Here is a 12,128-nt window from a genome sequence, read left to right on the forward strand (position 1 = left end):
TCCAGGTTTACCCCACTGAAGACCAGGGACCAGAAGGTGCCAGGCGGTGGGTCCGGAGCAGGAAGGTAGATTGTGGTGACAGTCCAGAGGATGGAGCTGGCCGAGAACATCAGAGAGCCAACCCCCTCCATCTCCCAACATCAAGAAGGTTCATCTCTGATTACATTGTCCATATAAATAATGGTGGGAACCCCTCATAATGGGCACAGCGGGTGTACAGACCCGGGAACTCAGCACAGGGATGGTGGGAACCCCTCATAATGGGCACAGCGGGTGTATAGACCCGGGAACTCAGCACAGGGATGGTGGGAACCCCTCATAATGGGCCCAGCGGGGGTACAGACCCAGGAACTCAGCACAGGGATGGTGGGAACCCCTCATAATGGGCACAGCGGGTGTATAGACCCGGGAACTCAGCACAGGGATGGTGGGAACCCCTCATAATGGGCACAGCGGGTGTATAGACCCGGGAACTCAGCACAGGGATGGTGGGAACCCCTCATAATGGGCCCAGCGGGGGTACAGACCCAGGAACTCAGCACAGGGATGGTGGGAACCCCTCATAATGGGCACAGCGGGTGTATAGACCCGGGAACTCAGCACAGGGATGGTGGGAACCCCTCATAATGGGCCCAGCGGGGGTACAGACCCAGGAACTCATCACAGGGATGGTGGGAACCCCTCATAATGGGCACAGCGGGTGTACAGACCCGGGAACTCAGCACAGGGATGGTGGGAACCCCTCATAATGGGCACAGCGGGCGTACAGACCCGGGAACTCGCACAGGGATGGTGGGAACCCCTTATAATGGGCACAGCGGGCTACAGACCCGGGAACTCGGCACAGGGATGGCGGGAACCCCTTATAATGGGCACAGCGGGCGTATAGACCCGGGAACTCAGCACAGGGATGGCGGGAACCCCTCATAATGGGCACAGCGGGCGTACAGACCCGGGAACTCAGCACAGGGATGGTGGGAACCCCTCATAATGGGCACAGCGGGCGTACAGACCCGGGAACTCAGCACAGGGATGGTGGGAACCCCTCATAATGGGCCCAGTGGGGGTACAGACCTAGGAACTCCAGTCCACACTTCCAATGGGCCCATGAGGGTTCTACGTTCAGATTCACCTGAAGGAAAAATGCTGCAAAAGTTGATGGAAGCTGAAGACTCCCAAGGGCCCCGGGGACCGGGAACAAGGCGGGAGAAGATTATCAATGACTTGTGTAATCTCCTCCTGCGTCAATATTAGCCGCACATTGCCCCTTGTGACCGGCTAATGAGGCCGCCGTTCCCCGCTCCGGCTAGGTGGCTGATTATCTTCAGGGACACAAAGGTGACACTCATCAGATTCTCATTATTGGCCGCCAAGAGAATCATTAACAGCAGGATGTGGAGTGGCCCCAGGAGCCTCCTCCTTTATAATGATCCCGGAGTCCCGGTGGCCCCCAGCTTTTGTCGCAGCCATGGCATGCCGGGCGCTGGTCACCGCCGCGTGGCTCTCCGGAGCTCTGAAAACCAAGAAGGCTCCGTTGCTGCAAGTGCTGGACTGCACGTGGTACTCGCCGGGCGGGAGGGACGCCGGGAAGGAGTTCCGGGAGAGGCACATCCCGGGGGCCTCGTTCTTCGACATGGAGCGATGTAAGGACCAGGCGTCGCCCTACGAGATGATGCTGCCCGGCCAGGCGCACTTCGCCGATTACGTCGGCAGTCTCGGCATCCACAACCAGAGCCACGTGGTGATCTACGACTGCGACAACGCAGGCATGATGATGGCCCCCCGGCTTTGGTGGATGTTCCGTGTCTTTGGCCACAGCAACGTGTCGGTGCTGGACGGCGGGATGGCCAACTGGGTGAAGCGTGACCTGCCGGTCACGTCTGACACCACGCCGGCCGAGCCGCAGACGTTCCACGCCACCCTGAACCCTTCTCTGCTGAAGACCTTCCAAGACGTTCAGGAGAACCTGAGCAGCAGACGGTTCCAGCTGGTGGACGCCCGAGGGGAGGGGAGGTTCCGGGGCCCGGAGCCAAAACCAGGAGAAGGTGAGATGGGTGCCAGAATGTGGGGGAGGGGGGCCAGAATGTGGGGGAGAGGAGGCCAGAATGTGGGGGACCAGAATGTGGGGGAGAGGGGGGCGTTAGATGTCACCACAGCTATGCCAACGTGGACCCTCTGGCTTTACCATAAAACAGTGGTCTTCAAACTGCCACCTAGGGACTAAATGTGGCCCTTTTCTTTTCTGGCTCTTGAGGCATTTTTCCCCCACTGAAGGTGGACATAGTTCTACCACTGACACCAATGATGGGGCACTATTCCTCCCACTGACACCAATGATGGGGCACTATTCCTCCCACTGACATCAATGATGGGGCACTATTCCTCCCACTGACACCAATGAGGGAGCACTATTCCTCCCACTGACACCAATGAGGGAGCACTATTCCTCCCACTGACACCAATGAGGGAGCACTATTCCTCCCACTGACACCAATGAGGGAGCACTATTCCTCCCACTGACACCAATGAGGGAGCACTATTCCTCCCACTGACACCAATGATGGGGCACTATTCCTCCCACTGACACCAATGATGGGGCACTATTCCTCCCACTGACACCAATGATGGGGCACTATTCCTCCCACTGACACCAATGATGGGGCACTATTCCTCCCACTGACACCAATGATGGGACACTATTCCTCCCACTGACACCAATGATGGGACACTATTCCTCCCACTGACACCAATGATGGGACACTATTCCTCCCACTGACACCAATGATGGAGCACTATTCCTCCCACTGACACCAATGATGGGGCACTATTCCTCCCACTGACACCAATGATGGAGCACTATTCCTCCCACTGACACCAATGATGGGGCACTATTCCTTCCACTGACACCAATGATGGGGCGCTATTCCTTCCACTGACACCAATGACGGAGCGCTATTCCTCCCACTGACACCAAAAATGGAGCACTATTCCTCCCACTGATACCAATGATGGGACACTATTCCTCCCACTGACACCAATGATGGGACGCTATTCCTCCCACTGACACCAATGATGGGGCGCTATTCCTCCCACTGACACCAATGATGGGGCGCTATTCCTCCCACTGACACCAATGATGGGGCACTATTCCTCCCACTGACACCAATGAGGGAGCACTATTCCTCCCACTGACACCAATGAGGGAGCACTATTCCTCCCACTGACACCAATGAGGGAGCACTATTCCTCCCACTGACACCAATGAGGGAGCACTATTCCTCCCACTGACACCAATGAGGGAGCACTATTCCTCCCACTGACACCAATGAGGGAGCACTATTCCTCCCACTGACACCAATGATGGGGCACTATTCCTCCCACTGACACCAATGATGGGGCACTATTCCTCCCACTGACACCAATGATGGGGCACTATTCCTCCCACTGACACCAATGATGGGGCACTATTCCTCCCACTGACACCAATGATGGGACACTATTCCTCCCACTGACACCAATGATGGGACACTATTCCTCCCACTGACACCAATGATGGGACACTATTCCTCCCACTGACACCAATGATGGAGCACTATTCCTCCCACTGACACCAATGATGGGGCACTATTCCTCCCACTGACACCAATGATGGAGCACTATTCCTCCCACTGACACCAATGATGGGGCACTATTCCTTCCACTGACACCAATGATGGGGCGCTATTCCTTCCACTGACACCAATGACGGAGCGCTATTCCTCCCACTGACACCAAAAATGGAGCACTATTCCTCCCACTGATACCAATGATGGGACACTATTCCTCCCACTGACACCAATGATGGGACGCTATTCCTCCCACTGACACCAATGATGGGGCGCTATTCCTCCCACTGACACCAATGATGGGGCGCTATTCCTCCCACTGACACCAATGATGGGGCGCTATTCCTCCCACTGACACCAATGATGGGGCGCTATTCCTCCCACTGACACCAATGATGGGGCGCTATTCCTCCCACTGACACCAATGATGAGGCACTATTCCTCCCACTGACACCAATGATGGGGCACTATTCCTCCCACTGACACTAATGATGGGGCACTATTCCTCCCACTGACACCAATGATGGGGCACTATTCCTCCCACTGACACCAATGATGGGGCACTATTCCTCCCACTGACACTAATGATGGGGCACTATTCCTCCCACTGACACCAATGATGGGGCGCTATTCCTCCCACTGACACCAATGATGGGGCGCTATTCCTCCCACTGACACCAATGATGGGGCGCTATTCCTCCCACTGACACCAATGATGGGGGCACTATTCCTCCCACTGACACCAATGATGGGGCACTATTCCTCCCACTGACACCAATGATGGGGCACTATTCCTCCCACTGACACCAATGATGGGGTGCTATTCCTCCCACTGACACCAACGATGGGGACACTATTCCTCTCACTGACACCAATGATGGGGCGCTATTCCTCCCACTGACACCAATGATGGGGCGCTATTCCTCCCACTGACACCAATGATTTGAAGGACAGTAAACTGGCCCTTTGTTTAGAACGTTTGGAGACCCCTTCTATAACGGATACCCAAGAAGTTTAGTCCACCAACCAGGTGACGGTAGAGCAGGACACCATGGGGCAGATCAGACTTGGGATTGAGAACCACGATGAAGGCCTCTGGGTGAGGACGGTCCCTCTTGAGGACGGGGGATGCAGGATTCCCCGGGGCACTGAGCTGGTAATCAGCAGAGCTCCTGATGGTGGGGATGGGCTTTGCTGCGGGATGACCCTCCTATTGCACCCTCCAAGTTTACCCCGCTGAAGACCAGGGACCAGGAAATGAGAAGGTGCCAGGAGGTGGGTCTGGACCAGGACGGTAGATTGTGGTGACAGTCCAGAGGATGGAGCTGGCAGAGAACACCAGAATGCCAACCCCCTCCATCTCCCAACATCGGGAAGGTTCATCTTCTCTGATTACATTGTCCATATAAATAATGGTGGGAACCCATTATAATGGGCACAGGGATGGTGGGAACCCCTCATAATGGGCACAGGGATGGTGGGAACCCCTCATAATGGGCACAGGGATGGTGCGAACCCCTCATAATGGGCACAGTGGGTGTACAGACCTGGGAACTCATCACAGGGATGGTGGGAACCCCTCATAATGGGCACAGGGATGGTGCGAACCCCTCATAATGGGCACAGTGGGTGTACAGACCCGGGAACTCGGCACAGGGATGGTGGGAACCCCTTATAATGGGCACAACGGGTGTACAGACCCAGGAACTTAGCACATGGATGGTAGGAACCCCTCATAGTGGGCACAGGGATGGTGGGAACCCCTCATAATGGGCACAGGGATGGTGGGAACCCCTCATAATGGGCACAGTGGGTGTACAGACCCAGGAACTCATCACGGGGATGGTGGGAACCCCTCATAATGGGCACAGTGGGTGTACAGACCCAGGAACTCAGCACAGGGATGGTGGGAACCCCTCATAATGGGCACAACGGGTGTACAGACCCGGGAACTCGGCACAGGGATGGTGGGAACCCCTCATAATGGGCACAGACCCGGGAACTCGCTGTTCTGGGGAACATTCCAGAATGGATAACAAGCTGTTTATTGAACCTCAGGCAGAACGATGATTCTTGTGGAACATTAAAATGTCTCGTTTCTTTGACATGCCTGGAGGATCCTCATCCTGCTGGTGGGGAGGGGGGGGGTCCTCATCCTGCTGGTGGGGAGGGGGGCGGGGTCTCTGCAATGTACAGAAAGTGCTACAGCATCGCAGTCCCTTGGAGTCTGGTACGCATTTTAAGGGGGGGAACCCCCCCACACACACAATAATAGTGGTGGGCCCCCTAAAAGTCCATCCCAAATTCCAAGCATGAAGCCTGGTTGACCCCACACCAGACCACCTGCCCTCAATACAGTGTACGGGGGGGGGGGACCTCTACCTGGCAGAGCACCTTGCATGATTTATGTTGGGAGGGGGCGGAGCTGACGTTCTCGCGGTCTCCGCCTTCGGGGGATGAATATTTCACATTCTTAGCTTTTCTATTTTCGGAGATGAATGCGATGAACGCGCCGCGCCTGCACTGCCCCCCGGACAGCTCAACTACAGCTGTGCTGGTGAAGAGGATTCTTTGTTCTGGTCAGGCTGGGTGAAGGCCATCTTTTCTGGTCAGGCTGGGTGAAGGTCATCTTTTCTGGTCAGGCTGGGTGAAGGTCATCTTTTCTGGTCAGGCTGGGTGAAGGCCATCTTTTCTGGTCAGGCTGGGTGAAGGTCATCTTTTCTGGTCAGGCTGGGTGAAGGTCATCTTTTCTGGTCAGGCTAGGTGAAGGTCATCTTTTCTGGTCAGGCTGGGTGAAGGTCATCTTTTCTGGTCAGGCTGGGTGAAGGTCATCTTTTCTGGTCAGGCTGGGTGAAGGTCATCTTTTCTGGTCAGGCTAGGTGAAGGTCATCTTTTCTGGTCAGGCTGGGTGAAGGTCATCTTTTCTGGTCAGGCTGGGTGAAGGTCATCTTTTCTGGTCAGGCTGGGTGAAGGCCATCTTTTCTGGTCAGGCTGGGTGAAGGTCATCTTTTCTGGTCAGGCTGGGTGAAGGTCATCTTTTCTGGTCAGGCTGGGTGAAGGTCATCTTTTCTGGTCAGGCTGGGTGAAGGGCATCGTTTCTGGTCAGGCTGGGTGAAGGTCATCTTTTCTGGTCAGGCTGGGTGAAGGTCATCTTTCGTCATCAGGCTGGACGTGTTTCCCCCCATTGGGCTTGATCATAGTTTTCCATTGCCGGGGCGAAACGCGTCGGTACAGCTGGAACAATAAAGTTGGTTTTAAGCTTCTTGGAAGTAGCAGTGTGTGTGGCCCCGTTAGAGCACAGTATATTGGGGCCCCAACACAGGCCATGTGGGAGACATCCAGGTCCTACTCTCCACCTCCACTGATCATATTTTAGGACCCGCTGACGTCATCACGTAATATGTGCGCTACAATGCAGCCCAGTAGGAGCGCAAAAACAGCAGCCCCTCCCTCAACAAAAGTGGGCGTGGTCAGTAAGGTGCCCCCAGATTTCACCCATTTCCTGTCTGGCGGAGAAACGATCGCCTAATTCCTGGAAATTTCTTGTTTTTTTTCTGTATTTCAGGGATTGAACCCGGACACATCGTCGGCTCGGTGAACCTCCCCTTCGCCGGTTTCCTGACACCGGAAGGTTTCCAGAAGCCGCCCCACGAGATCCGTCGCCTCTTCGAGGAGAAGGGCGTGGACCTGAAGAAGCCGCTGACGGCCACGTGTCGGCGGGGGGTGACCGCCTGTCACCTGGCTCTGGCCTCCTACGTCCTGGGGAAGGACGACACGGCCGTCTACGATGGAGCCTGGTCCGAGTGGTTCCACCGCGCCCAACCCGAGCACAAGGCGTACGAGGGGAGGAGCCAAGCCTGAAGAACTAGTGGGAGGGGCCATGTGACCAATTGATAGAGCTGGGAGAGGGAGGGGAGGGGGATTGTAAATATTTATTGAACTTTTTGAAATGAAACGAACGAAAGACAAGGACGCCAAAAACACAAGCGGATCTGATTGCGGCGAAATCTGGGCGTGGTGACATTAGCATATAAGCACTTATTATCGTCATGTAACCAATAATAAAAAATATGCAAATTATTTCCCAAAATCGGTGTATTTTGTGTATTTCCTCCAGATCTGAGACCTCCCAGAATAAAGACCGCCCATTGCTGCCCTCTCTGCTTGTGCAGGGGGACTGGTCTGGTCTCCGCCCCCTCCTGTAGTTTTCTGTGTTGGGTGGAACTTCTAGGCCCCTCCCACAGCAGCTCTCTCTGCTTGTGCAGGGGGACTGGTCTGGTCTCCGCCCCCTCCTGTAGTTTTCTGTATTGGGTGGAACTGCTAGGCCCCTCCCACAGCAGCACTCTCTGCTTGCGCAGGGGGACTGGTCTTGTCTCCGCCCCCCTCCGGTAGTTTTCTGTAGTGGGTGGAACTGCTAGGCCCCTCCCACAGCAGCACTCTCTGCTTGCGCAGGGGGACTGGTCTTGTCTCCGCCCCCCTCCGTTAGTTTTCTGTAGTGGGTGGAACTGCTAGGCCCCTCCCACAGCAGCTCTCTCTCCTTGTGCAGGGTGACTGGTCTTGTCTCTGCCCCCTCCTGTAGTGGGTGGAGCCTGCTGGGAGAAACTGCTCAAGGAGCCAATCAGTTCATGTGCTGATAGGAGGAGAGAGCAGAGTGACAGAGAGGTGAGCTCAGCAATCTGCTGCTTTTACCAAATCTCAAATCGCATTTCCTCGTAAATTTAGGCCAAAATCTGTTCTGTATATTGATTGGTTTGTGCAATCTATGGGAGATATATCTGAAGATCGATCGATCCCGATGTACTGACGGTCGATCTCATTTCTGTAGCCCCCCAAATGTCAGGACGGTACAAATCCCCCCCAAATGTCAGGACGGTACAAATCCCCCCAAATGTCAGGACGGTACAAATCCCCCCCAAATGTCAGGACGGTACAAATCCCCCCAAATGTCAGGACGGTACAAATCCCCCCCAAATGTCAGGACGGTACAAATCCCCCCAAATGTCAGGACGGTACAAATCCCCCCCAAATGTCAGGACGGTACAAATCCCCCCAAATGTCAGGACGGTACAAATCCCCCCCAAATGTCAGGACGGTACAAATCCCCCCCAAATGTCAGGACGGTACAAATCCCCCCAAATGTCAGGAGGGTACAAATCCCCCCCAAATGTCAGGACGGTACAAATCCCCCCCAAATGTCAGGACGGTACAAATCCCCCCCAAATGTCAGGAGGGTACAAATCCCCCCCAAATGTCAGGACGGTACAAATCCCCCCCAAATGTCAGGACGGTACAAATCCCCCCAAATGTCAGGAGGGTACAAATCCCCCCCAAATGTCAGGACGGTACAAATCCCCCCCAAATGTCATGAGGGTACAAATCCCCCCCAAATGTCAGGACGGTACAAATCCCCCCCAAATGTCAGGACGGTACAAATCCCCCCAAATGTCAAGACGGTACAAATCCCCCCAAATGTCAGGACGGTACAATTCCCCCCAAATGTCAGGACGGTACAAATCCCCCCCAAATGTCAGAACGGTACAAATCCCCCCAAATGTCAGGACGGTACAAATCCCCCCCAAATGTCAGAACGGTACAAATCCCCCCCAAATGTCAGGACGGTACAAATCCCCCCCAAATGTCAGGACGGTACAAATCCCCCCAAATGTCAGGAGGGTACAAATCCCCCCCAAATGTCAGGACGGTACAAATCCCCCCCAAATGTCAGGACGGTACAAATCCCCCCAAATGTCAGGACGGTACAAATCCCCCCCAAATGTCAGGACGGTACAAATCCCCCCCAAATGTCATGAGGGTACAAATCCCCCCCAAATGTCAGGACGGTACAAATCCCCCCCAAATGTCAGGACGTTACAAATCCCCCCCAAATGTCATGTAATTTTTTTTCTTTCCCTCCTGTCCCCAGCGCAGTATGGCGCCATCATGTGACCGGTGTGGGCGGTGATCAGGCGCCATCATGTGACCGGTGTGGGCGGTGATCAGGCGCCATCATCATATGACCGGTGTGGGCGGTGATCAGGCGCCATCATCATATGACCGGTGTGGGCGGTGATCAGGCGCCATCATGTGACCGGTGTGGGCGGTGATCAGGCGCCATCATATGACCGGTGTGGGCGGTGATCAGGCGCCATCATCATATGACCGGTGTGGGCGGTGATCAGGCGCCATCATGTGACCGGTGTGGGCGGTGATCAGGCGCCATCATGTGACCGGTGTGGGCGGTGATCGGGCGCCATCATCATATGACCGGTGTGGGCGGTGATCAGGCACCATCATATGACCGGTGTGGGCGGTGATCAGGCGCCATCATCATATGACCGGTGTGGGCGGTGATCAGGCGCCATCATATGACCGGTGTGGGCGGTGATCGGGCGCCATCATGTGACCGGTGTGGGCGGTGATCGGGCGCCATCATCATATGACCGGTGTGGGCGGTGATCAGGCGCCATCATATGACCGGTGTGGGCGGTGATCAGGCGCCATCATATGACCGGTGTGGGCGGTGATCAGGCGCCATCATATGACCGGTGTGGGCGGTGATCAGGCGCCATCATATGACCGGTGTGGGCGGTGATCAGGCGCCATCATGTGACCGGTGTGGGCGGTGATCGGGCGCCATCATCATATGACCGGTGTGGGCGGTGATCAGGCGCCATCATATGACCGGTGTGGGCGGTGATCAGGCGCCATCATATGACCGGTGTGGGCGGTGATCAGGCGCCATCATATGACCGGTGTGGGCGGTGATCAGGCGCCATCATATGACCGGTGTGGGCGGTGATCAGGCGCCATCATATGACCGGTGTGGGCGGTGATCAGGGACACGGACTGGTGACACTTTGATTTCCAGTGATGATCGGATCATTCGGGTTAAATGCTGTGATTTTTCTCTTGTGATCTGCGATTGGACACCAGCTATCACATGGTACAGGGTCCGGCGATGGGTTGAGGTACCACGTGATAGCTGTGGGCCAATCACAGCCCACTATGGGAAACACAGCCGGTGTGAATCAAATTCTGAGGTTCTGTATCCTGGAATGGTGACAACAGTCACATGAGCAGCGGAGTGGGCGGGGTCAGACCATCAGGGGTGTGTCTTTCTTCACCATTCTCAGCCAATCCGGTCCGGTCATGTGATCCCCTCTGAGCTGCACCTGCAGGGGAGAGGAGGGAGCGCAGACAACAGCGGGGACATAGGAGTCTATGGGTGACACCACTGCCATTGTTCAGCACTCCCTCCCCTGCAGCTGCTGCTCTCTGACACAGGGGATCATGTGACCAGACCGGACCGAGCTGAAAATAGATCCCCCCAGCAACAGTAGACCCCCGCAACAAAATACCCCCCAGCAATAATAAATCCCCCAAGCAACAGCAGGCTCTTGCAACAAAATACCCCCAGCAACATTAAACCCCAGAAACAATAGATCTCCCATCAAGAATAGGTCCCCTAAGCAACAGTAGACCCTCACAACAAAATACCCCCCCCAGCAACAACAGATTCCCCAGGAACAGTAGACCTTCACAAAAAAATAACCCCACCAACAATATATCCCCCAGGCAACAGTAGAGGACCACAGCAAAAAAAACCCTCAGCAACAATAAATCCTCCAGAAACAATAGATCCCCTGAGCAACAGAAGACCCCCACAACAAAATACCCCCCAGAAACAATAAATCCTCCAGAAACAATAGATCCCCTGAGCAACAGAGGACTCCTGCAACAAAATACCCCCCAGCAACAATAAATCCTTCAGGAACAATAGATCCCCCAGCAACAGTAGACTCCCAACACAGTAGACCCCCCAGCAACAGTAGATCACTCCGGCAACAGAAGACCCCAACAAAATACCCTCCAAAAATACAAACATCAATACATTTCCCCGGCAACAATAGATTGCTCAGCAAAGGTAGACCACCCTCAACAAAGTACACCCCCCAGCAACAATAGATCTTCTAGAACCCAGAAAAAGACCCCATCCCTCAACAATAGATCCCTGCCAGCAAATCAAGATCCCACAGCAACAATAGATCCCCCATCAAGAACAATAGAACACCCCTCAGTGACATTAAATCCCCCACCAGAAAACAATAGACCTCCCCAACAACAGACCTCCACCCTTAGTGACAATAGATCCCCCAGCAGCCATCATCAATAGACCCTCAACACCCCAGCTCCCCCCCCCCGCCATACATACGTTCCCCCGCATTCCCACTGAAAAGAAGCCCCGCCTCTACTTGTAATATACGGGTAAGTATATCCATCCTTGAGATAATGGGGGTCAGGTCATTGGGGGGGTCAGGTCATCGGGGGGATCAGGTCATGGGGGGGGTCAGGTCATTGGGGGGGTCAGGTCATCGGGGGGGATCAGGTCATCGGGGGGGTCATGTCATCAGGGGGGGCAGGTCATCAGGGGGGTCATATCATTGGGGGGGCAGCTCATTGGGGGGTTCAGGTCATCAGGGGGGTCATGTCATCAGGGGGGCAGGTCATTGGGGGGTTCAGGTC

General features: G+C 54.9%; 1 protein-coding gene across 1 annotated transcript; it reads left to right on the plus strand.

The window, feature by feature from the left end:
* The first annotated feature begins 692 nt into the window (after nt 1-692).
* Nucleotides 693-7,695, plus strand: LOC149434939 (thiosulfate sulfurtransferase-like). Its single transcript, XM_089663188.1, has 2 exons — nt 693-2,045; nt 7,171-7,695. Exons 1-2 carry the CDS (start codon nt 1,427-1,429, stop codon nt 7,464-7,466), a joined length of 915 nt encoding a protein of 304 aa, XP_089519314.1. The 5' UTR covers nt 693-1,426; the 3' UTR covers nt 7,467-7,695.
* The last annotated feature ends 4,433 nt before the right edge of the window (nt 7,696-12,128 follow it).

The sequence above is a fragment of the Staurois parvus genome, unplaced genomic scaffold (assembly GCF_062004578.1).
Source record: "Staurois parvus isolate SC_StPar_1 unplaced genomic scaffold, SC_StPar_1.0 ptg001637l, whole genome shotgun sequence".
Taxonomy (NCBI): Eukaryota; Metazoa; Chordata; class Amphibia; order Anura; family Ranidae; genus Staurois; species Staurois parvus.

Excerpts from the sequence above, each read along its gene's own strand:
- LOC149434939 (XM_089663188.1), top strand. The coding sequence starts at position 1,427 with ATGATCCCGGAGTCCCGGTGGCCCCCAGCTTTTGTCGCAGCCATGGCA. Across the intron at positions 2,046-7,170 it reads GGAGCCAAAACCAGGAGAAG|GGATTGAACCCGGACACATC; the intron begins GTGAGATGGGTG and ends TCTGTATTTCAG.